The 26,833-nt window shown below is 36.5% G+C and overlaps 1 protein-coding gene across 4 annotated transcripts in view; it reads left to right on the top strand.

Moving 5' to 3' along the window:
- MAPK10 (mitogen-activated protein kinase 10) overlaps positions 1-26,833 on the top strand; it is a 139,637-nt gene that overhangs the window by 3,941 nt on the left and 108,863 nt on the right. For 3 of the 4 annotated variants that reach the window (XM_063107619.1, XM_063107617.1, XM_063107618.1), the window contains exon 2: positions 14,605-14,774. In XM_063107619.1, coding sequence (XP_062963689.1) covers positions 14,605-14,774 — 170 coding nt within the window. Of the gene's footprint in view, positions 1-14,604; positions 14,775-26,833 lie in introns of those variants that run through there. The other variant, XM_063107620.1, reaches the window with a different exon arrangement.

Here is a 26,833-nt window from a genome sequence, read left to right as displayed (position 1 = left end):
TTAGTAATCAAGTGTGTCCAGAATTCAGGTCTCTTGAGTCCTAGTCTGTGGCTTTTTTCTTTTTTTTTTAAATTAATATTATTATTATTTTTACATTCTGTGATGTTGTAGAGCAGTTGGGAGGGAGGGGGGAGGGGAAAGGAGAAGGAAATGGGATGGAAGAAGGAGGAAGGAGGAGGGGTGGGATTGAGGCATGTGGCACCCCCCTCATTTCCACAAGGGAGACCAGGGTCTTCCAGTGGTGGCTTGGTCATTGCCAGGCTGTGCACAAATGTCACAGGAGTGTGGCAAAAGCCCTCGCCCCCAACCACCCCAGCTTGGGAACCCAGGACCCTTCTTGTTGCAGCTCAGTGGTCATTGCTGGGCTGGTTGCAGGTGTTGGGGGACCAGGGGCAAGGCCCTTGGTCCCCCACCACCCTGGCTCAGGAAAGCCTGGGGTGCTTCCTGTGGCAGCTTTTGGCTGTCACTGGGCTAGTTGCAGGTGTTGGGGGTGTGTGGGAAGGCCCTTGGCCCTCCACGGCCCCTGTTTGGGAAAGCCCGGGGTATTCTCTGTGGCAGCTTGGTGGTTGTCTCTGGGCTGGTTGCAGGTGTCAGGGGGCATGGCCAAGGCCCTCGGCCCCCCACTGCCCTAGCTTGAGAGAACCTGGGGTGCTTCCTGCAGCAGCTTGGTGGTTGTTGTTAGGTTGGTTGTGCATGTTGGGGGGCATGGCCGAGACCCTCAGCCCCCACCCTCGGGACTAGTTGCATGTGTCGGGGGGCATGGCTGAGGCTCCCAGCCCTCCCCCCTTTCTGGCTTGGTAGCCTAGGGGACTTCGGTCCTTCTAGGTGCTATAGATGTTCTTTGGTGAAATGAGACCTTTACTACCTAATATCAAACTTTATCTCTGGTTGTGGGCATTTTGTTTTTTCTTTCAGTTCTGTGTTGGATTATTTCCTGTCCCACCACTTAAACTCTGCACCGGAACACATTTGTTGTCATTTGCTTACTTCTAAAATGCGGGAACTTCTTGTAGGGATCAGTTCTTGAGCTCTGTGGTTAGCTAAATTGCTGCTTTGCTGCTGGTTCCCTAGGGAAGGCTTTTGTGCAGCTCAGGTTTTAATGGTTGACTTTTTAGGTACTTCCAGCTCTTGTGAGATCCAGAACACCTGGTTTGTGTAGAAACTTTGGTCTGGACCTTAGTCTTTTCATCAAACTGCACCCCCTGCAGTTCTGTATTCCTGACCAGCCTCCTCTAAGTGGTCCTATGCTGATTGCGGGGCAGATCAGCTGTCCTTGCTGTGCCCCAATGTTCCCCCAGGGGGCCTGTCTCCCCAATTGCCCATACTCCAAACACTTCCCGTGGGATGAGCCATGTGCTGGTCCCTTGTGATGACTCACTGACCTCTGTGTGGATCCTTTTCTTCAGTTGTTGTGGCTCCTCAGTCCTATGTGGGTCCACAGGAACTCTCTTAGTGGTCTTGCTGTCCTGGGGGCCACCAAGGCCCTTTATTCCCCTGCTGTCTCCAAGCAAATCTATCTGAAGGGCATAGCTACAGCTTTTACCAGCTCCTGCTCCATGTGCTTAGCAGCTCCAGCCTTTAAGTGGCCAGGATTCAAAACAGTTGAAGTTTTTTCTTCCTTTCATCATGGCTTCTTCCACCTTCATGCGCTCTGTAGGTCTCTCCTCCTCTTCCCCTGAGCTCTAGCAGCACCAGCTTGGCCATTGTTGCTTTTTTATAGTTGTAAATTGGTTGATTTGTGAGAGAGAGTGAGGCTGGGGGACTGTCTATTCTGCCATCTTGACTGGAAGTCTGTGGCTTTTTCCATTATGTCATATTTTCAATTTTTTCATGGTTGTCCATAAGAAATCACAGAAAATAAAATTGCCTGGATAGTGTCTATCCACAGAAAATAGGTACATTATCTATCATAGTCTTAACCTTAATTCTTAAATGAATTATTTGAACATGGCATTCACTGACTTTTTTAGCTACTCATCAATTTTAATGTTTTGTGTTTTTCTTAAAACCCAACCAGGCAGCTTCTTCAGGCAAGAGGTTTTTTTTGTTATATTGTGGGAAGAAATTTTTCTTTGTGATGTGACAGCAAAAGAATAATATTTGGTTTGTCCTGATATAAATCCTTTACAAAAATATAGAACTATAAGGAATTCAAGTACAGAAATTATTGATTCTCCTGAGAAATAGGTAAGCTGTCTTAGTCTTCTTTTCTCAATTGCACAAAGAAGTACAGAGCTGTTACATTTCACTCTATGAATAAAAAAGTCTGTGAAAAGTGTTATTTTTGGAATTCTGCTGTACTGAACAGATGAATCAGGGAATATATTCACAGAAAGATAAAACCTCATGCATACCTACTGGTGTCTACAGCATTTGTCACATCCTGTGTGTGTGACCATTAAGTTTACAGGTTTATGTTTTTCCCACTCAATGGTACTACCTTGGGGACAGGACCAGAATATCCTCCTCCTTGACTCCCAAGCCCCAAAGTTTACCTTAATCTAGTAAATGTTCAATAAATACTTTTTGAATAAAAGAGGAGAAATAAAAAGTTAGTAGAAAAACACCACATCTCATACACAAATTTGTTTGCTTGCCTTTCAGAATCAAATCAATTTCTCAACATTCTCACATATTACAAGTATGTCTTAATAGATTTAATTATGTTTTGGTTATTTGGCTAATCAGAAATCAGTGTTAACCTAACATTAATCTAACAGTTATTATTGTCCTCTCTAAACATTTACTGATGCTTGAGTTAGTTATAAATGATTTTAAATGATGTCTTGATTTTGAGAAAGCCTAAGATGCAGAAGTTCAAATTGATCAAAAAATCATAAGTTTAAGTAGTACTAGAAATAAAAGGGACTGAACCAAGACTAGTCTTCCTTTTAGCTATGACACAGATGCTCTTTGTGGCTTCTTATATTTTTTTATGCCAAGGAGATATTTATTCATTGGCTGATTATTGATTTCACCCTTTATTGATTCAACACATCTTCACTGAATACCTGTAATATGTTCTTATAGCTTGTAGAAACTATTGATGCAGAATGAATGATGTGGTTACCCCCTTAAAAAACACTCTGCTTAGTCCAAGACACATTAAGAAAACCTACTTTCCTCTGAGCTCAAGTACTCTCAGAGATAAGCAAGGAGTCAGAAAACAAAACAAAACAAAAAACCCCCCCAAAACCCCAAAACAAAAATAACCTCCCTCTCCCCAGTACTTACTGAGAGCTTACTATGTGTGAAAAATTATTAAGGTTTTATCTCATTTAATCTTCACAACACCTTTTATAAAAAGAAGGCAGGATCCAGTTATGTTTTATTCTGGTGTCAGAAGTCTTAACCATTATACTAGTCACATTAAGAATTTTTAATATCTTTTATTGGTGTTTTGACTGAACTGAGTAGCGAGTAAATTTAACTAAGAGTCAAAAACCGTGATTAAACGCAAAGAAGTCTCAGATGCTATTGCTTACCAGTAGAGGGGAAAAAAAGGCTTTTACGTAAATTCCTGAAGATGATTGTGATAGTTAAGATCCAAAATATCCCTAGATATATGAAAAAAATAGCAATAGCAGTTTTATTGTGGAGTTGTTATTGTCAAAACTGTTCTTCAATTTTTAAAAAATTCTGACTGCTTTTTGGCATTGCATTTTGTAAGATATGATAGACAAGATTAAGTATGTTAATTTTTTTCTAGTTAAAGCAATGTGTTTCTTAATAGATATTAAATATCACTGCGTGACTTGACTAGTTAATTAAATTTTATTTTATTAGTCTAATGTCTGGATAATAAAAGTGCTATGTGTGTACAGGTAATAATTTTCCTAAGTGCAGTTTGCAACTTACTCTTCAGCAAAATTACTGATCGCTTCGGATTCATTATTAGCTTTTGGTACAGTGTTTTTCATTTCAATCTGTGGAAATTTCAGGATAATTTCTGAATGTTTTATGGGCTATATCAGCTTTTAAGAGACTTTTATAAGCCTGGAAACTAGCAAACCAGGGAATTCATGAAAAGAGGTGTCTGGAGTGTCCATGGAATGATTTTAAGTGATATATTCAGATTACTAGTATCTAGGATATTTTTAAAATATCATTAAACCTGATTCCAGACTTATGCATATACATACATTAAAGTTCTCTTGCTTTTAAGGCATTTTTAATTTAAAGTAGTTTGATTTGTTCAACTTATTTCATTTTATGAGTCTATAATGTCTCTATTTCAAAGATTCTGAAAATATCTAATTAAAAATTTTACATTTCATTGGATGGCCACCCTAGATGAAATAAGGACTTTCATATCAATCTGGGGAATAGAACATAAAAGAAAAAGTTGCTTTGGCAGTGCAGGGTAAAGGAAAATCCTGTATAATATAACAGATAAACTGGAAATCACTTTTGTTGGTCTATGAAATAAATGGTATGGTTTGTACGGTTTAGGTTTTTAAAGAGATTGCCTGCCACTCTCCCCAAAAACTCAGTTTATGCTCTTCATATAAATATGGTTTAAGGGGATTGGTGGGTTGACCATGGATATATTTGAAGGCATTGGTGTTTTGTAAATGAACAGCTGTGGTTTTGAGATATAAACCTATAAACCCTTTCTTTACTATTTTAGTTTTTCATGTAATGGGGAAAGAAAAATTTTTACTGTAACTTTTCTTTTTAATGGGTTTTCTCTCCTGTGTATTATTTAAGGAAATTCAATTTTGACTTTCTTCTATGTGTGCTTTGATGTATAGCATTTAATTTTGCATTAATTTCCTAAAATCACACAATATATGTTTTTATTTGCATGACTGGGGGTAAAATATTAAACAAAGACAGGGTAAACATTATCTTAAAAACATGGCACATCTTGTATGATAAAACAAGTCACTGAGATTTCTATACAATCATGATAACTGTCTACCTGTTTTTATTGGTGATTCATGTCTCTTGACAATAGTTTTTTTATGAGTGTCCACATGTGAAGATGACTATAGCAAATTTCAAAGGAGTAAATTTAGTGCTATGTTTCTGCTTCATATCCTGAGCAGTTTTTTCTAAAGACTTATTAAGTAGTTATTTCAGTTAATGAATAGATTTAGCTATGCTGCTCAAGATTAATTAACAGAAAATTTGAAAGTCCTAAGGTTCAGTCTGTAATGATGAGCTCTTCTCTACTGGTTCATTGAAATTGTGTGCTTTGGTTTGCCTGAAGCACAAAGTAGACTTTGACTACGTGTTAAATGGGTTTAATCTGAATGTAAATGTAACTTGATATTACTAGTCTCATTATGGTCACGGTATTAATAAGATTAAATGAAGTTATTAATTACATTTTAAAAAATAATTGTACTATAAAATATCCCAGAATTATCTGTGGTTTTCAGCATATGGTTAATTGTCAATCATGCTCTACAAGAGAAGCATCAATTTGTGGATTCCATTTTGGTCTCCATTGTATTTTTAGGTAATTAATACTTTAAATGCACTAGTTTAATTCTACTATCCCTCTGATAGATGGTTTTGGAAATACATATTAGTGATAATTTTGCTTTTCTGCACAGGTATTATCAGAGGGTGGAGGGCATGATAAGCACAGGCTACATTTCTCAGTAGGTTAAGAAAAACTTTGGTTTTGAGATCTAAAACCAGTTCCAATCTGGTGTGTGTCATTCAGCTCTTGTTTTGTTCATCTTCTCTAAAAGTGAATGTTTATCTGGCTATATACCATGCTAACTCATTCCACAAAGGCCAAGGCAGCTACAAAAGTACATATTCAAAGAGATGAAAAACAAGATCTTGGAGAAAGTGGTGCTACTTAAAATTGGGTACCAATTAGATCTTTTATAATTGTGCAGACGAAGGACTGATTATAATATAGATCAATAGGTTTTAAGAATAATGTTCTTTATTGTGTGAATGAAAACAGGGCTTTAGTGTTTCCAATTTTTAAATGTAGCATCTGATAAACTCTAATTTTCCTTTCTAAAAATATGAGGATGTATTTTAGAGATCAGTCAGTAAAATCCAGATAACTCACTTTAAACATTTTGATTCCTAAATGACTTTTTATTTTCCTTATGAAGAAACATAACCTTTTCTTCCCACCCTGAGAACTTTTAAAAAAAATTTTAAAAATTATTTATTAGCCTGGAAATTTGTCCTTTTTTGATTATATAATACCACTTATTTCCTATTTTATACTTCCGTTATACTCCTATTTTCTTTGCTGTAGACAAATTGAGAACGCATAGACCAAAAGTTGTAGAATTCATTGAGATTAGTTTAGTAGATTAGATCATTGTGATAATGAAGTCAGCATCCCAAGTTTGATCCTCTAAGGGACAAGTTAATGTTAAGCTCCATGAGGTCAGGAGCTTTGTATTCTTAGTTCCTAGAACAGTGTTTGGCACATTGTAAGACCAAGATAAATGTTTGTTGAACAAAAAACACATGCAGAAATAATAGATAGACTCTAAATCTCAGTGACTTTTCAGAACAGAACTTTACTTCATGTCATGCACATTCCAGTTCAAGTGAGCAAGGGCTCTGCTCTATCTCATGACTTAGGAATTAAGGCTCTTGCCATCCTGTGATGTGCTGGCTGAGACCCCAGAGTGTGGAAAGAGATGAATTGTGGAAGTGCATCACTTTTTAACTACCGTTTATTTAGATGACACCTGACATTTCTGCTTGTAGCTCACAGGTCAGTAATAGTCACATGTCCCCAACACAACTGCAGGAGAGCTGGGAAATGTAGTGGAGCACACGGATATTCATGGAGCACTGTTTCTACCACAAATAAAACACAGAAAAAATATTTTTTACCTGACCATTCTGAACCCTGTTGGTTACATTTGCATTTTGTAATAGTATCATAGTGCCTCAGAATGGACTACGGCTTAGGAGTTAGGCCAACTTCTGTTAACAGCACTCTAAAACTGCTAATGAGCTATGTGTCTTTAAATGTTATCTAACTTCTCAACAATAATGGTAAAAATTATAGTAATAATAATAATATACCATGCTAAGAGCTTTACAAGGATGATCTTATTTAATCTTTCCACTAATCAAAAGTAGATTATTATCCTTATTCCATAAACAAGGAAGCCAAGGCTAAGGTTATAGAGAACTTGCCCAAGGCCTCATGATCAGGATTCTAAGCCAGACAGTTAAATGAAAAGATGAATTTTTATCCTTCACTAAAGTTCTCTCTAGAATTTCTCGTTTGCAAAATGAGAATACTAATTCTTACATGAAGTGATTTATTAGACACCTAGAACAGTGCCTGATAGTAATACTAGCTCACTGCCTAGTACGTATTAAAGCAGTACTAGTTTTCTTCCCTCATACACAAAGAACAGGCAGGCAGAAGCCATCCCTGCTCTGCTATTGATTACTGTTCTATGCCTTTTCACATAATTGAAAATAATAATTAAACATAAGTTAAGTCTTAAAATTTTTGCTGCATTATTGATTTGTTATAAGCCATTGATTTCACAGAGTAACCATCTCTGGGCCAACTAATATAAAAGTGAAATAGGTGCAGGATGTGATCCTTCTTAGACAGTAACACTTCAAGAAACAGAGTAGGGAGATGTGCTCTTGACAGAACAGAATCTAACCCAAATGTCTTATTGTCTCAAATCTCCCCCTTCACGACTCATATGTAAATAATCTGATTCAGATTTAAAATGGATTGAGCACATGGCTTTTTGCTACAACAAAAGAATGGCAGACATTGTTTCTGCTGACTTAATACAACAATCTTGGAGTGGCATCATAAAACAACTCAATCTGTTGGTCATAAATATGAGAATGAATAGCTCGATATCATTTGTCCCAAAAGCAGAGTCAGGATTTTTGGCACATAGTTTTCAGCATTCAAATGACAATATTAAATAAAACCCAACAGATTGGCTAATTTTCTGGAGGTGCATTTTATAGCTAATTCATTTTGGCTATCCTATTTAGATAGATCAATTTTATATCTATAGAACCTTCAATAGCACCTGACATACAATAGGTTCTCAATAAATACTTCACAGTGAATGGAATCCAAGCCCTTTAAATTTCATGGCAGTTCTGAAAATCCAGCTTTCTATCACCACACAATAATGTCTACTTCAACCTTGAATTGTTTAATGTTCAGTTAAGTTCAAACTTTAGGCTGAGGCAATTGATAAATGAGTGTGTAGAGGAGGACATGTTCATTTATTTCTTTTGATTTTCTAAGCTGCATTTCTGTAGCTCACCTTATCATATGAAAACTGTATCATGGTTCTAAATTATTTTAGCTGAACTAGTACATGGTTTAGTAAAAAAAGAGCACATTTTGGAGTTAGACAAACTTTGATTCATATTAATTGGTGACACTAATTAATAGTTCTAAGACTTTGAGCCAATTAATTAACAGCTCTGTATGACACTTTTCTCATCTGTTGTGTAAATTTAAAGTGTTTAACAGTGTAGAGTATACCTACAGCAAATACTAAAGTAGTTAAGCAACAAGTACTGATTCACCTTTTTCCTCTTGCTTTATTAAGAGTTGGTAGCATATAAGTCATATAAAATATATTTCTGTGTCTTTGATTAAAAAATATTGTATCTACTGCCTGTTTGATTCCATGTTTATTATATAAAGAACCATTGAATATATTCTTCCTAAAGTTAGAGAAATCTTGTCTTTCCTCTGAATTGGATTTTATATGATTAATGAATCAAAACTTGCCACTCACTGTGGTTTTGGTTTTTTTTGACACTATTTTTTTCCTTTGACTTTCTGGGAGCATGACACAAAATTTTGTGCTCAAGGCAGTAAGTAGATATTCATAACTTAAGTCTTGTGGTAAAACTGACATCTCCCCGCCTGTATTTAGAACCATACAGGATATAAATAATAAATGAATGAAAGAATAAAATGGCTTGCTTAAGGTTTTACAGCTATTAAGTGCAGAACTGATCCAGGCTTAGTGCTATTTTCAGCTATAGCATTCCAAAGAACTAAGAAAACTCAACCTCTAAAAATTCTTAAACCTTGATGTTTCTGGCTCAGGAATTGACTAGCAGTAACATGGGACAGTAATCTATATGACTCAGGATGAAAATGAAGAGAGAGTGACTCCTGGAATATAGGTTATTATATTTGAGAAAAGTGCATTTAAGGCTTTGGATACCTGCAGGGTAAGATCAGTAATGTGTAGCATTTTCTTTGCAAAATTCCATGGCCATAGGCTAGCAACTGATTAGAAGACAGGGACTCATTGTGTAATGCCCCTTCTTACAGGTCTGTACAAAATGCAGTCTTTTCACGGAACAGATTATATTTAGATTTCCTCTGTGCCTACCGAAATGTCAGCAGCTATAGTCTTCTTTTAATTTAGCTTTACATTTTTTGGTGGATGAAGGGTGGAGAGAAAATTAGTTGACTCTGAATTTTTGTAAGAAAAATTTGATTACGTCCAGCTAGAAATAATTGTTGAGTCATTTAAATATAAGCTTAATATTAAATGGAAGAATGAATTTTTAAAAACAATTTAAATCAACAGAATAGACTGTTCTAAACCTATAGTTATTTTGAACCATTTTGATCTCCAAAAGTTACCACTGTAGTGAATTATTATTTTTGAAAATATAATATTTCTTCTTTTTAATGAACTCAACGAACATGTTAATTTCTTTTCTGAAAAGATACTTCCCATTTTGATGAATATTTATAAATACCTGCGTTTCACAATTCTTCCCATATATTTTAGTATGAATGTTTTAGTAAAAATTTGATATAAATAGATGATGGCGTGCTTATTTTCATGAGCTAATTGAGAGAACATTGGTCAGGCACTGTATTGTACCTATGCAATGGGAAAACACATCCCTGGGACTCTGGCATCTGGGCCTGCTAAAGAGGTGCTGATGCTGAAGAGAGTCATTCATGACATTATTTGTAACTTCCACATCCTTTTCTACTTGTTGATCTGCATTGCTTCCAGTTTTTGCCTCTTCAATTAGCTCTCTTTGAGCAGTGACATCTCTTATATCTACTATTTCCTAAAACAGTGGTTCCCAAAGTGTGGAACTTGTTAGAAACACAAATTCTTTGTCTTTACCCTTGTCCCATGGAATCAGAAACTTTGTTGTGGGGCTCAGAAATTTGTGTTTTACAAGCCCCCCAGATAGCTCTAATTCCTGTTAAAATTTCAGAATCTCTGCCTTAAACTAACTATTGGTTAATCATGCCCTCCAAACATGAATTTTTGGTTCTTCTCTTCTTAGGTTCAAATCCTCAGCTATCTTAGCCTACGACCTAAACTCAGGAAATACTAAAACAGAGAAACTAGAGAAAAATCACTTTTAGCATTGAAAATATTTTTTCCACAGTGTGAATAATGGCATATTTTATAGACACAGTTTATAGAGAAAATTTTATGTTTGAACTTTATAGTCATAACAAGGAAGACTGCATGGAAGCTGAAGGCTAAAATATACTGTATTAAATGTGTTCTGAACTTTTCAAAACTCAATTTGGATTTGTAGGCTTCGAACACAGATGGAATCTGGGGGAAGCTCTTCAGCACGATATATTTGTGATCAAATTTTTGGTTATGACATCAATATAAGAAAATTTCCAGTGCTGTTATCTCCATGTCTTACCACTTAACTAATAATTAAAATAGACTTTTACCAACTATTTGTGATACCTTTTTAAGAACGTATTCTCTAACTTCTAGATTTTACTTAAAGTTTAATTTAAAACTAGGTATAAAGAAGATACTTGCAAGGAAATTGTGTGTGTTGTGTGTTTGTGTGTGAAAGAGAGAGAGAAAATTCACAAATCTTATAATGATGAGTTTTAATCTTATTGTGAGAAATTATATGCTCTGGAAGGGAGATAAGAGATCACTGAGTAACTTTTATTTTAGAAAATATGTCAGGGTTAGTCTTTTCATCTGAGTACCTTTTACTGCCTTCTTTTGACTGGGAATTCTCTTATGGGTGGATAAGCTCGATGATTGTTCTAATCACTATACTAAAATCACCGAGTCCATATACAGCATCCCCATTATATAAAAAATTTTGTTGTAGGTACTCACTGACAAAAATTGCTGGGTACTTCTCAGGACTGTGAACAATTGCTGAGATAAAATGGTTTACTTCTTCATCCCACTTGACTAACTGTTGACCTGTCTGAATACAGAAATTTTGTCAGTCCTCGAGTCTGGGGTGGTGGGCTCTTTAAAATACTTGAATCTGAGGTATATTCCTTGTCCTAACATGGGCTCTGGTTTCCAGTTTGTGCGTGTCATGAGCAAAGGAATTTAGCAGTTCATATAGCCACAAAGTATGTTTCCTGGTACAGATGCAGAAATATTAGTGTTTTGCTCTCTAAATATCTCAGGCAGGGCTGTATCATCTGTTTCACAGTCTTCAGGTCATCTTTCTACTCCAATGGTTGGCTCTCAACATGCATCAGAATACTTAGAGGGCTTATTAAAACATAAATTGTTGGCCTCCATGCCCAGAGTTCCTGTTCAATAGATGTGGGGTGAGGGTGAGTATTTGCATGTCTAACAAGTTTCCAGATGATGGTGATACTGATGCTCCAGGGAGCACACTATGAGAATGATTGTTCTAGTGCAGCCTTTCTCACAGCCAGATACTCAGATCCTCAGATCAGAATCACCTGGATTGCCTAGTAGTTTGCAAATACTCAGGACCTATGCTGATGCTTGAATGCAAATCTCCAAGTGGTTCAGATGCACACTTGTATCTGGGAAACAGTGAGGAGGGAGGCCCGGGGATACTGTTCATCATGAAAAACACAGATCAAGTCTCCTCTCAAACATTACCAATTTTACGTGGCTTCTAGTAGTTGCTTTATACACAGTAGTTGAATGAATTAATGATACATGTGAGCAGTTAGTTGCTACTTGCTGTTTGCTCCCAGCACCTTCTCTTTATTTTACTATAGAATACATTACCTGTACTTTAACAGCTTGCTTTCTTGACTCTCTCCATTCTAGGCAGGGACCTTACCTTTTCTTTGTTGTATCTCCACTGCCATATCTAGTATCTGGCACATAATATGTATATCATCGGTGTTAAATAGAATATCTCTTGGAGTAAGCCCGAAAGTGCAGTGACATGAATTGTTTAATTCCCTTGGTTTCTTTGAATATATATTGAAATGTTGGAAAAGGAGGGCCAGCAGGTTGGTTCAAGTGTAATATGAAGACTGAGATCATAGCTAGAAAAGCCACAACCAAGTGCAAAGGAATAGGGCAGTGCCAAGATACAGCCTTAAGTCAGGGGTCTGGAGCATAAAGGTCATTTCATATGATGAGTACACACATGCAGTACAGTTGGGAAAGATGCACTTCAAAAGAGAAAGGAATAAGTGAGGGAAAGGGAAATATCCAGTTTGATGAGGCTAGAGTGTGCTAAGGAATTTGTGGGTGGTCAGAAATATCAAAGACTGTAAAAAAGGGTCAGAACATGACAAATGGCAAGTTAGGCACTTCATTCACCACAAATTAAACTTGTTGGATGAATTCATTTGATATTCCAACTCCAGTTGTTTTTCTACTTTTCTAAGCCAGAAAAGAAGCAGGACTTTAATCATGCTGGTCTACTCATGTGCTGAAAAGTCTAGAGTAGAAATGGACCATGGTATGGAGAGCAGTTCCTGGTACTGTGGTTGAAATCAAGCATTGTTTAAATACTAATGTTCTTATTTCTGCTGTTGTCCACACCCATTGTCTAAATTCTAAACCTTGTTGTTGTCTCCTTGAACAGGTTTGCAATGCCCTGATTTTGAAGTCTTGATTTATTTCCTGCTCAATGCTGCACAATTGCTTCCCAGATTACAGACCTTTTGTTATTGCACCCACAAATTATTGCATTTTCAGTTTCCTGTCCAAACAACATAGGTTCCTAATCTAGAGTCCACTTTATTCTTTGAGGTCTGTGTGCATCTGTACTGAATGCTGCCTTCATGTCTGGTCCAATCACAGGCTGGTCTACTCTCAGGTCTGTCTCAGCCATCTGGGTCTCAAGATCCTTGCACTGGATTCACAGGTTTTGCCACGCATGTTCATATGGTCCCTACTATATTCTCCTCATTTACATTACTGATGCTATCCAGACCCCTTTCCAAGAGCATACAGGGTAAAATTAGATTGTCTTCTATTTCAATGATATATTTAGAGATGAAATGCCAAACTTTCCAAGGAAAGTGGTTTTATGACCAACTCAGAGGTTCAGAACCTAAGGAAATTTAAATCTTCTTTCAAATTATATGAGAATTAGGTTTTCAGAAAACATAGTGTATGTTAAAATCATTCAAAAATGCTTTGGTTTAGATTCTGGGCTCAAAACATTATAGGCAGGTTTTTTGCTAAAGCTTTGGCAGGACATTCAAAAGTAGTGCAGTATGTGGGAAATTATTCATTGCGTGGGAATGTCCCACTCACTGCAGAGCAACCAGCATTCTTTGACAAGCTAAAGAAATAATAGCCACATCTCTCATCATTGTGGCATCCAAAACATGCCCACAAATCTCCCAAATGTCCCCAATGGGTTAATGGCACTTCTAATGAGAACCACTGGCTTATTCAACTTTCAATTGCTGGGGTTGGAGAGGAACCCGCAGAAAGTGTGGGTTTTCACAGCCTGAAAAAAAATCAGCAAGAAGAGTAGGGGATGACTATTGGGTAGGCGTCCACCAATGTGTGCCACAGCGAATGGGCCAGATGAGATTCTGTAGGGTCCCTTCCAGCTATAGAATCCATACTATATATGTCATAAAGTATAATATAAGAGCATTTATGGATAAATAACAATGATAGGTAATGGATATTTATATTATACATATTTATTATGATTCAAAATTTCAAGAACACTCTTCAATTATTAGATATAATTGATAAATGAACTTCTCTTAAAGATAAACAAAAAATGCAACAGTTGAGATATTTAAAATCTAAGCTCCCCAAAAAATTAAGTGTCATGTAGCATTTAGATTAATGTTAATCTGGACTAAAATTTTTCATTGCTTAATTCAGGATAATGGCATTTTGGGTATTAATGAGAACAATAAAGTTAACAATGTTTAATTCAAATTTACCTAATTAAAATAATTAAAACTACATGTTATTTCGTATCTATTTTTTTCTGAGGAAGGGTTTTAGATACAATCTTTATCCTTCTTCATATGACTATAATAATGGATAATCAGTGATCACCTCTGTCTTACTTACTTGAATCCTGAAGTATCCAGTGTAGTCTCTGAGACCAGTATATGTTCAGTAGATGTTTGCTCCATAAATGAATGGTTTTAATAACACACTTTGGAAAACATCATGTGAATCAAATCTGATTATTATTCTATTATGAATAATTTTATGTTGAAAAAAATACCTTTGTATTTTTTTTCTAAGCTCTTTTACTCCAGGTAATCTTGCATGGCCTAATACATATTTTTTCCTATGTGGACTACATGAACTAGATGATAGATAGCTTAGTATGAGCAATCATTAAAAGAATAAGCTTCTCTGTCTCATCAGTCTTCTTGTTCATGTCTCATGTTTTTGTTGTTCTTTTTGACAGGGATTCGATAAACAAGTGGATGTGTCATATATTGCCAAACATTACAACATGAGCAAAAGCAAAGTTGACAACCAATTCTACAGTGTGGAAGTGGGAGATTCAACCTTCACAGTTCTCAAGCGCTACCAGAATCTAAAGCCTATTGGCTCTGGGGCTCAGGGAATAGTTTGGTAAGTAGAATGGATTTAAGTCATATTTTTAAAGAGAACATGTTTTGTGCATCTACTAGACACAAATATACAAATAAAAAAACCCTAAATAAATAAATAACAAATAGTCTTGGGAGGAGAAAATACGTTCTACTGAAGAAATAAAATTATATACATTATCTATTATTCATTACCCACTTGCTAAAAATAACTACATCTTGCATTGTGACACATTTTGCTGGTCACCAGAGAAAAACAATTCATTACACAAGAACCGTAAAGAAATCAAGAGAACCAGTTTTCTAGTCGTTGCTAATGTATTTAGAAAATTTTATTTTTATGTTTCATATCAAGAAATTAGGGGCCACATCTTAAAATAACAGCAAATAAAACCCCTTACATATTAAAGAGGGATTGATATCTTAAATGTTCCTCTGACTTTCAAAGTTCAATTATTAAAATTGAGATACTATACAGAAAAAGTAGTATTTTAAAAATGTTTGCCTAATGTTTCCAAAATGAGGAGATTCTGGGCTTTTTAGCTACCTTTTATGACTTTTTTGAGTGGCTAATTGAAATCATAACAAATAAATCTGATTTAACTGTTATTTAAACTCTTGCAAAAGTAATGATATCAGTTTAATTGATAAGCATTTCCTTTAGACAGTTTTAATTTGTAATGTAGCAACCAAATGTATATAATATAAACTTATTAGAATAATAATTTTCAATATGAACTTATTAGTATAATAATTTTCAATCTTTTTGATGGCTCACACCAATAAGAGAAAATTTAGGACATGCACCCTGAATATGTATAGTTATATTGATGTATGTATATTTATTTATTTATTTATACAATGTATCATTTGTTATATAAATTACTGCTATATTAATAATGTCCGTTTAAAAACACAAACCCTTTCAAGGGATAAGATGAAGATGAAATAAATATTTAATTAAAAAAAATTTTAGGCTCCTTTTTTACTCATTTGAAATATTAGCAATATTATTTTAGTGATAGCAATGGATATTGGATAACGGATAGTCATTATTTTTCAAGACTTCATTTTATATTTCATAAAACTATTTGAAAATATGGTTCACTCCATTCTGAGGACTGGTTTAAGTTCAGGCTCGATGCTTAGTCAATGCAAGTGCAGAAGTGCACTGCTGGTGCACTACTGGATCGTAATGCTGGACTTAAACCTCACTTACCAAATACACCAAGGCTTTGGTTAAATTCACCTAGCTAATTCCCATTTTTCTTAATGTCAATCAAGAGTTGCTTTTGCAATTTGAAAGACAGAACATTTTTATATAGTTCGCAATGGGCAGACCTTTCATTTAGAAACAAAAGAAATTTTTTATTTTCAGTTTTTATTTTTTATGGTGCAGGTATGAAGTGAACCTCTTTGTGGCACAAAATAGTTTCATGGTATGGTGGGCAGAATAATGGTCCCCCACAGATGCTCAGGGCCTGGTCCCCAGAATCATTGAATATGTTTCCTGGTAAGGCAAAAGGGACTTAGCAGATATGATTGAGATTAAGAACCTTAACATGGGGAGATTACCCTGGAATATCCAGTTGGTACCAATCTAATCGTAAGTCCTTAGAAGTGAAAAAGGAAGGCAGAAGAATGTGTCAGAGAGATGCAATAGGAGAAAATGGAGAAGAGATTTGAAATATGACAGACTTGCCTTGTTGCTGGCTTTGAAGATGGGGGAAGTGGGACCATAAACCGAGAATGTGGCTGGCTTCTAAAAGCTGGGAATGGCTGTCAGCTGACAATAGCCATCAGCAAGAAAATGGAGACCTCGGTCCTACAACTGCAAGGAATTGAAATGTGACAATAATCTGAAAGAGCAAGAAAACAGATTCTCATCTGTCACCTCCAGAAAGGAACTCAGCCTGCCAACATCTTGGATTTAGCCCAGCTAAACCTGTGTAGGACTTCTGACCTACAGACTTGTAAGATAATAAATTTGTGTTGTTTAAGCAGCTAAGTTTGTGGTGATTTGTTGAGGTAGTAATACTATTACACTTGGTAAAGATTCTAATATTAAGATAATTGCTGTAAATCTCCTAAATTTACCAGAGGAGGGAGAAAAAGGAATGATTCTTGGCTACTTTTCTTTGGTCGAAAAGTGTAGAATATTAACATAAGAAAGTTTTCCTCACTAACATTCTCAGTTCAGATGCTCAAATACTCCTTGGGATAGTTTCATTTTCCTCGGAATAAAACCACCACAGAAAATGAGGACTGCCAGTGAGAGGAAACTGATATACCTTTAATGATTCCAAATAGATTCACAGCAGCATTTTGCTTAAGAAGTGAAAAGATTGTCTCAGAAACATTTGAAAATTTTCTACTAAGAATTTTGTAGTATGTTTTATAGGACATTTTGGACCTCTATTCCTCCTATGGGATGGAAATCATACTTGGCCTTAGGTATAATAAATGAAAATAGATTTCAATAAATAAAACATCCCAGAGTAAAGTATTAATTGAGTTTTAGGGCAAATTAGTCAGTAGATTTGTCAGTAAAGGGACACCTGAATTCCATCATGTTAGCCATGGAGTTTTCTGAGAAATGGAGTTAGCTGAGGGAAATAAAGTGCAATTCAGGCTAGCAAACAGCAGGAGGGAAGGGCAGAAATGGGATGGCATATTCCTATCCCTCAGATTCCAGTTCCCACTCTACCATGTGCACAGACACCACCATGACAGCACACTCTTCCCACACACAAAATACAATTGTCCCTTCCTTATCCCTCTTCCTCAATGTAGGCTTTGAGAGATCTTTGTTTACCTGTCATAACTTAGGTCTGTAACGTACTATTTCTCTTCTGGGTCTTTTCTTGTATTGATTTATCCTCTCTGTCCATCTGGGCTTCATTTAATTCCCTTTCTATTGCCTTTATCAATGATGAGCCCATCCACCTCTTTCACACATCCATTGCCAAATGTGCTCCTGAAATCCACAGACCTTTTCCTATATTCATGACAGCTATCAGATTTGCATAATATCTTGAATGTTTCATACAGTTCTGAGTATAGTGAGTGGTTTAAATTGGAAATTGGGAATGTCTGGGATCTCTGGGGGACAGACAAACTGAAAGGTAGCATTTATTTATTTTACTTTATTTTCTCTGAAGCAGGAATAAAATGTGGAGGAATCAATTTCAAAAGAGATGTCATTTTTTTTTTGGCATATGTCACCATAAAATTTTATGTGTGTGTGCAGAGAGATCCTGCTTTTCAAGTATAAATGTTGGCGTGTTGATACTTATGTCACAGAATCTCCATCCTCCTAACTTGTTTGAAATGAGTCTTATTTCTATTGTTCCAGTTACCTTATACTTGTTATTGGGTTCTTACACTTTCTTTCTCCTCTTCGGACTGTTCTATTACTTATCATCAGGACGAAAAAGGCAATACTAAAATATCTTCAAACTACTTCAAATTAACTACTTGTATGATTATACTATTTTTTCATTTGCCGTGCATGATAGACCAAAAACGTCATTATTAAGAACCATTAAATAAAAGCTAATATGAAATCTTTTGGAATAAATGAACACTTTTTCATTTTTTTTTCTACCTTTGAGGGAAAAAAAATGATTATCTGTTGAAGCAGAAACAATGAGAATAATTCTGCTTCCCCACATGGACTAAGAAGTTCTCTCTAGCCTCATAGGTGGGGAATTGTAAGATGATTTTTTCACAATAGTGGTCAGGAGCCAGATGAACAAATCATTTCAGAGCATTTTTTCCGATCATCTGGAGAGGGTCTCGCTAGTGTTTCTCTACTAGCAGCTCCAGAGTGAACAGCAGCGTAGGAAGAAACCCCCCGGCAGGGACTGCACTGTCTCCCCTAAATTTCATCCCGCTGTTCCCTGCCAAACCAAGAACATTTTCTACTTTCTCAGTTCTTTCTCCGAAGATGACTCAAACTGACAGCAAAAGCGGTGGCAAGAGTCAACAACTAAATTTAGCAGAGAAGACTTGCCAAGGGTGGTCTGCACTGTAATTGAAAAGAGCTGATTGTTTAGTTGTAAATGATGGGAAGTAAAACCATGTTGTTTTCTTCTTGGTGATGTTACACACGATCAGCTTGTAAGTGGGTGCAACCCAATCTTGCAAGGTGACGTTCTCCGTGACATTTACGGCAAAGACGTAAGCTTAATATAGCACAGAAGCATAGAATTATTGTTTAAAAAGTGCCCTAAAAATTAAATATTTAGAAATAAGATGATATATTTTATGTTTACTGAACTTTTATAAAATCCCGCTTAGGGCTAGAGGATGCCATTTAATCAAAGTTAAAATAATTATAGTTGTAAGATGCCATGGTAATAATTCGGTGGATTGGCTTATCGTAAATGGACTATGTATTTATATATGTATATATAATGAATGTATAACTGATATATGATTATTATATATGTCTATATAGACTAGTACAGCATTTTATCCAGTGGGTCCTTCACTGGCCCAGTATCTGATACTGCAGCTATATTATCTTGGCACATATGTGTCAACATGTATGTTTAAACCTTGCTTACTTCCAAATAGGATTTAAATTGATGAAAAAAATAGATGTGACTTACTGCACATTTAACACATAAGGGACTTTGGGGAGTGATGGTTAACATATCCCTCTGCGTGGGGTTGCTTGAAGTGTTATAAGGCAGAACAAGCAAAACTACTCTCCAGGGAGTCTAAATTGTTAACTGAAAAGCTACCCCCATGCCTCAGATACTAAGGATGTAGAAGGAAAAGGTTTTTTGCATGGTTTGTTTTGTTTTAGTTTTTCTGGAATGTGAACACAGTTTGCACCTTTGCCTTCCCACTTCCACGTAGTACTAGTAGGTCGAATTATTATGGGCAGGGCACAGCACTTGTCCAAATACAAACCAAACCAACCAACAAAGCTAGAACCAAACAACAACAACAAAAACTCTGAGTTTGTCTAAATGCTCAAAAGTATTGCTGTAATAAAAAAAAAAATTCCAAGTCAGATTAGTAGTCATTGTCCACGGAATCATCTTGAAATAATGATAGCCCCTATGTGCTTTTAAAAAATGGCTTATTGAAAGTCCCCTTATTAATTGTGCTCATTTTTGTTAAAAAAATAAAGACACTATTGAGTCACTGATGCTTTTAGCAGCTTTTCCCATCAGCTACTCCATCTCTTCTCTGATTTAATCACCCTTAACCTAATAACATACATTTACAAAATGACTAGAAAAGGTTAGGGAAAATTTTTAAATGTATACCAGAACAAAAGAGATTGAAACTTGGCCATGTTAGGGTACGTGATAGAAAGGTAGTCAATATATATTTCTTGCTGATCAAGATTAGGAGGGAAATTGATTAAGTATGTTCTCAGAATCCTGTAAAATATTTGCATATTCATATATTACAGATTTAATTGTAGATACTTTAAGATACCTTATATCATCATCTTCAGTCATCATTTTAGTTACAGATATATCCAACAAATAATTGAGTTCTTATTGTGCTTTATCAGTGTGATAGTATTTAACTTTCATTCTCTTAGAACCTAGGTTTACTCATCTGTAAAATGAAGATATTTTTTCATAGGACCCAAGAGTGTACAAAACATGTCAGATCTATGAAATTGCCTTATAAACCTGAAATTGTCATAACCTTTAGCAGATTCAAGGAAGGTAGATTTATGTTACTCTTTCCTAACAACGGAAAATTGCAAAAGGTCAGCATATATATCCCAGGATGATGCCTGGTTGTAACAGTCGCTTTATCCTCAGACTGTGTAGATCACATACATATTACAGTTTAGAATATGGGATTTAATAAAGTGACTTTACTAATAATCCATCAATGAGTCTGGCAAAGAAGCATTTGAACTGTGTTTTTCCTAACTTTCAACCTGGGCTTCAGTTAGCCAATATTATTTACAATATATAAGTATTAAACATGAGTTTTAAAATTTGCAACATGGCTACACAGACCCAACTAACCATCACTAAGCACAGAATTTGGAGTGTTTTATGGTTACGAGGTTGATGATATGAAGAGAGACGGGTGAAATCATCCAGACGGTTTTCCAAAGCATCAGTCTTCTTGAATAACACAAAAGAGACTTGATCAATGGGCCCCAAATGATTTTATTTTGTTTCTGGAAACATCACGTAAGCTCCTGTGTCACATTTCTCTTCTTGCAATTTCTAATGAGCCATTATACTAAATGACGCAGCTTTAGTCACACATTTCCCTTTAGCCCCTGACCAGTGGACATGATTAGCCTTTGATCTACATCTGGATATCGGCACTTTCTGCATCCCCTTTATTTTCCATTAATGTTACAGTTTAGACCCTTAATTGCAACCTTCTTGAGATAAGGAGCATTGAGCTTCAAATATTGTAAGAGGTTTGAAGTAGTGATGGCCCAGTGGACTAGGCCAGAGTAAGGCAGTGGTATTCTTCTTCCACATTTTGCTTTTTTTCTTAGTCCCTTTGTATAGCACAGACCCCAAGTACTTATTTACCATAATTCTCAATTGATGAGTAAGCCTTGTAAATATTGCTTTTTCATTCACAGAAAAAATATGATACTTTGAAAAACGCGGGTAGGAGTTTGATGACAGTATGCTTACAGAAAACAAATTATACATACATATAATATTCTTATTTCTGTGTATTAACCATAAACTATGGATGTGTTCATATGTGTAAATACTCATATATAATTGTCAGTGTGATAACTGATGCTGAAGGGGTTGGTAGTACATAATTTTAAAAATTATATTTGGCTTTTGAATGTATTACAGACATTTGTTCTGAATTCTGTCATTCTTCCATTACTTTGTAATTAATTTACATCCCTGTAGTAAAAACTGGCAGCAAGTTTGTGGCTAGAAGCATTTTTCTTGGCAGAGGTGAAAAATAGTCATTTAAATTTCTGTAGATAATTATTTACTTACACATGATTTAGTCTTCTCTATAAATCATTTATTGATATAAATGCTAATGCTCCTATCAGAAGAAATGATTAGTAAATACATTATTTTTCAGTTTCTATGTCAATCCCAAAGATTAAATGGTTAGGAGCACTGGTTCTTATTTCTTTTAGGACCTGTCTTCTAGGGCATCAATAGATATTTTTATTTCCAAAATAAATTCAATTTATGGTCCATGTACTATTTTGCATAAATCTTGATTGATTGTTGGGATTAAAGTGATTATATTAAAAAATAACTCATAGCCCAAATATAAATATCTGAAGGCTTAACCCTGTACTCTCTACTGAATCTTGGAAAAGCCAAAATTCCTCACAGAAAGGAGGCAGTTTCATCAGTTAAATTAAATTATGCTAAATAACAGATGGCAATTTCTGTTCCTCAGATTCTGGGAATCATTCTCATTTATGGCTCTAATAGACCTGTCCATTCTATCTGTAGATAAGGTGGCTTTAAAAAAAAAAAAAGAGAGAGAGAGAGCAGGTATGTGTTATAAATATTGTAACTAAAAATACTAAAGCTTAGGAGGAGCTTTTTATAAAGTTCAGAGAGCAGGTACTTGGTCCTCTCTCTCCACAGAGTCATGCTTCTGGCCCGTTACAGCATCACGCTCTGTTTATAGAGTCTTGAACTATCTTGCTAATCACAGATTTGAATGTGCACAGACTTGAATGTGGGAGCAGAGGACAAAGGAAGACATCTTTTAGCTCGGAAGATTGGATGACAGACCTATCAGTCCTTTTGTCTGCTCTCCCATCCCAGATTCACGCTCTCCCCTGAGATGGGATTTAAATTTAACATATTTGACCTTGTCAAGTGAATTTCACTTTACATGTCCAAAGTTATGGATCCAGCATTGAACCACTGCATTCAACTTCTGTGTATGAGGGGGCAGTCTAAATCACCATCAGGGAGGGTGCTTGGCCACTTCATTAAACATGGAGTTTCTTTTATTTAAAGACATGTACCTTAGGCTTCTCATAGCAATGTTCTTCCTCATTTACATTTTTCTTTATTTTTATCATTAAAATGTTTTTCACAGATTTTAATATATCCATTCATAAAACTAAGATTTTACTCCCAGTTCAGGGTGATACAACCCAAATATATTTTTTTGAATGTTTCTTTGGGTTCACCCAGGACAGCAGAATATGGTTGAGGAGTGTGTGCCCTACACAAGAGGGTACAGATGAGGGGCTTGTCGGGGCTGAACTCCAGCCTACTCTGCACCCACCCAACCACCTTTTCTAATTCCCACACCCACACCAGATGGGCTCACACCTGATTTGAATGAATGAACTTTAGATTTTTGGTGACGGGTAAGAGAAACTCAATTTAACTAGCAAAAATATAAGTTGGAGGATAACGAGGGTAGAGAAAGCCTAAGAAATCTAGGATGTTAAATAATTTACCAGCATGGTGGTTTAAAACACTTGAGAAAATGGGAAGAATCAGGGAGCAAAGGAAAATTATAAGCCAAATTGTTATGTTAACATTATCCCTTCTCTGCAGCGACACTTCTACCCACTTTCTCTCCCTACATCTCCTAGGGACATCAGTCTTTCAAGTTCTCCCTGTTCTCTGAGCCCACCACTCACCTGCCAGATTAGCCTTTTTCCTGTCTAGCCAGGAACCGTGAGGAATGATTTCAGACACTGTATTCTCACACCCTCTTGTCCTCCGCAGCTCTGTTTTCCAAACCTTCATCCAGATCAGCTCCACTGGCCGTTTTCTCTGCTCCTGCTGGAAGGCTGAGCCCAGCTGGAGAAGTCGTATAATCATGATGATTTCCTCCGTTAGATGTTTATGAGCTTCGTCCTCAGCTGGTCCTTGTTCCTGCTTAGCAACCATTTTACTTAAAAGTCTCAGCAGCCTCCTATCCTATTGCCCATGAGGGCTGTTACAATCCTTTTACAACTTTCAGGCAAGCTCCCAATTTCACTTTGCCAGCCCCTGTTCTTTGCAGAAGGCCTTACCTCCTACTTTCCGGAGAAAACAGATGGCCTTAGGCGTGTAAGCGCTCAATTTCCCCTTCCACCTCCTAACTTGTTATCTACCGTCTTCCCTGCCCAGTTAGTTCCTCCATCAGGAGCACCCTCAGGCTGGCCACCCACCTGTGTTCGTGATCCCATCCCCTGCCTCGGGGGCCTATCAGTTGTTTTGTCTCCTGCTGATAGAAGACCTCCCACCAAATTCTCATTAAAAAAAAATTATTTAGGATTTGCCTACCCCTCAAACTACCCCTCTTTTTCCTTACTTCATCATCAGACTTCTTGGTAGAGTAGTCTGAATTTAGTGCCTCCACATACTCAGTTCTCACTTCATACATAGTCCCAATTCTATCACCATTCCCCCTGGGATGGAGTAGGATGCTATGCGAAGGATACCACTGACCTCCTAAGTGGCTAATCCACTGGCTTCTTTTCCAACCTCCATTTTTGATGTCTCTACAATGTTTGGAAATTTTAAGTATCCAGTGCTTCTTGAATTCTATCATCCATTGAATTTCAAGCTGAGAATTTTCAAAATCTGCACCTTGGTTGCAATTGAATGGACTGACCAGCACATGGAGGGGCAGCATAGCGCAGTGGTTAAGAGCGCAGCCTCTGGAGCTAGACCGCCTGTCTGGGATCCTGGCACACTCTTCCCTGCATGTGATCTCAGTTTCTTTATCTGAGAAGGTGGGGCTAGTAGAAATACATGGAGAATTGTTGTTAAAGAAAACTAAAGTAGTTAATACAGTGCCTGGCCTTAGTGTGAGAAATACCCTCACCCATCCAATGCCAAAGAGTGGACATGGAGACACGAGGTACAATGAAGTGAGACTTTAATAATGGTCTTGCAAGATTGGGTGTCTGATGGGTAGGCACACAGGAAACTGTTACAGCAAGCAATTTATTCCCTAGTGCACAAGTCCCTCCCCTAGTTCCTCACTGGCTGAGTACCACGGAAAGCACAGTTTTCGTGGATGGTGCCTAAGATTTATTATCCACTTATAAGGCATTCCTTTGTCTGATGGCTCAGGACAAGCCCATGAAAAAGGCCCACCAAAGCCCTGAGAAGGGAGAAGAACCAGGAAATGAAGAGAACAAAGGGCTAGCACTAACCACCATCTTGAGAAGTCATTTCTCAAGAGTGACATGCTGCTTCTGAGCTCTGTCCGTTCAGGGATTCTCTGGGAATGGGTGGAGCCAATTAAACAGCTTGTGGGTTGAGCCAGTTGAACACCCTTCGGGTAGAGCCAGTTAATCACCCTTTCCTAAGCTATTCCTGAAAATGAATCATCTAGGCTATTTCCTTACAGTTAGTTGTCAATACAGCTTACTTTTCATTATTGATAGCTGGCCTGGGTCATGTCCAAGTTCTAAGGGGTTGGCTAGATAGGGTATTGTGTTTTATAGTTTAGTGTTCAGAAATCCAATAAAGAATCCAATCTAAAGCTGCTGAGACCAAGATTTGAATCAGGAGCAGAGCAAAAGAGCCAAAAGGCAGGTGCTAGTTCTAAATCCTGATAAGAGTGAGATTCTAAATTAAAAATGGAAGAAAATGCCAAGAACCAGGCCAGAACTGGATCAAAGTGGGAGGAATTTGGGAACAATGGAATGAATCTAGAGCAAGTTTTGTGAATATTACTGGCTGGTGGGTGAGTGGCAGTGATATTAGACCAGGTTAAAACCAACTGTTTCCTAGTTCCCTCCTATCTCTATGACCAAGCTTGATCTGTCTCTTTTATTGATCATTTTTCTCTACCCTTCAAATGTGATTATATTTTTAAAATGTTCTTCCTTCTTTGGCTTTTCATCTCCTTTCACAGTTCAGTGGCTGTTGTCTGCCACGTCTATACCGTTCTGGCTACACTTCTAAGCTCTTGGTTCATATATTCACTTCTGTCCTCTTATATCCATCACATTACTCCACAGGTATCTCAAATTCAACATACCCAATAAAATTTTATGATCATCTACCCAAACTTGCTCTTCACTTCGTATTTCTTATTTGGAGATCATTATTGCCTTAGTTGTCTCAATTAGAAATTATGTAGTCATAGTTGCCTCCTTTCTCTTTCAGCATTGAGTCCAATTATTTCTACCTTTAAAATAATCCTTCTTTCCATTCCTATTGACCTTTTCCAGGTCTTCATCACACCTCATCTGGAATGTCAAGGGTAGTTGACTGATGTTCCTTTCCCCCTCATCTCTTCCTCCTCTAATCCATCTTCCATACTGCTTATGGAATAAAGCTGCTTACAGGATAAAATTCAAATATTTTAGAATGGTATGCTAGTCATTATTCCCAAATGAACGGGTCACTTTTATGCTTCTGGTATTTTCCACTTACTTCCACCTGAATGCTGTTGGCATGCTGGCCATTTTCCCTGGGAAACTGCTGCTCATCTTTGAGTTTCAGCTCTAGGGCTACCTCTTCAGTGAAACTTCAACTCATCCTCCCTACTACTCAGCAAAAGTAATTGCTTTCTCATCTGTATTGACATGACATGTTATACTTACATTGCTTTTGATGTTCTTCATATTTTTATTGCTATTTAAGTATATGTCTGCTGCCACATGATGATCTGCTTGGGACAAGGACCCTGACTTACTTATCCTTAAAGTCTCAAGACTCTAAAGGTGCCTGGTGCATAATAGAAACACCTAAAATGCTGAATTCTTTCCTAAGTCCATCCATGCTATAATGTGTATATTTGCATAAGGACATACTATGTGTTAAATCAATAGTATGACCCACTAATTTCAGAAATAATATAGCAAATATGAAAACATACTTAAAATCTAGCATCAGCTCTATGAAATAGCTACTGTTGTATGTCAATGTTAATGCAATAATTAGAATAATTTAAACTTTAAAAAATAATTATGCCTTTGGCTAATCTAAAGAATGAGCTAGTAATACCATAATTGATTTTTCCAGTCATTTATTGAATACTATGCCAATTTAAATTTGATCTGATAATATTAAGTAGCACAAATACACAGCAAATTCTAAAAGAATTATCAAAGAGTACAATCCAAGGATACAAATAAATTTGATACAAATTTCCGAAAAAATATTT

Source organism: Cynocephalus volans, chromosome 9, assembly GCF_027409185.1.
Source record: "Cynocephalus volans isolate mCynVol1 chromosome 9, mCynVol1.pri, whole genome shotgun sequence".
NCBI classification, from domain to species: domain Eukaryota; kingdom Metazoa; phylum Chordata; class Mammalia; order Dermoptera; family Cynocephalidae; genus Cynocephalus; species Cynocephalus volans.
This window is presented reverse-complemented; position numbering and strand designations above follow the sequence as displayed.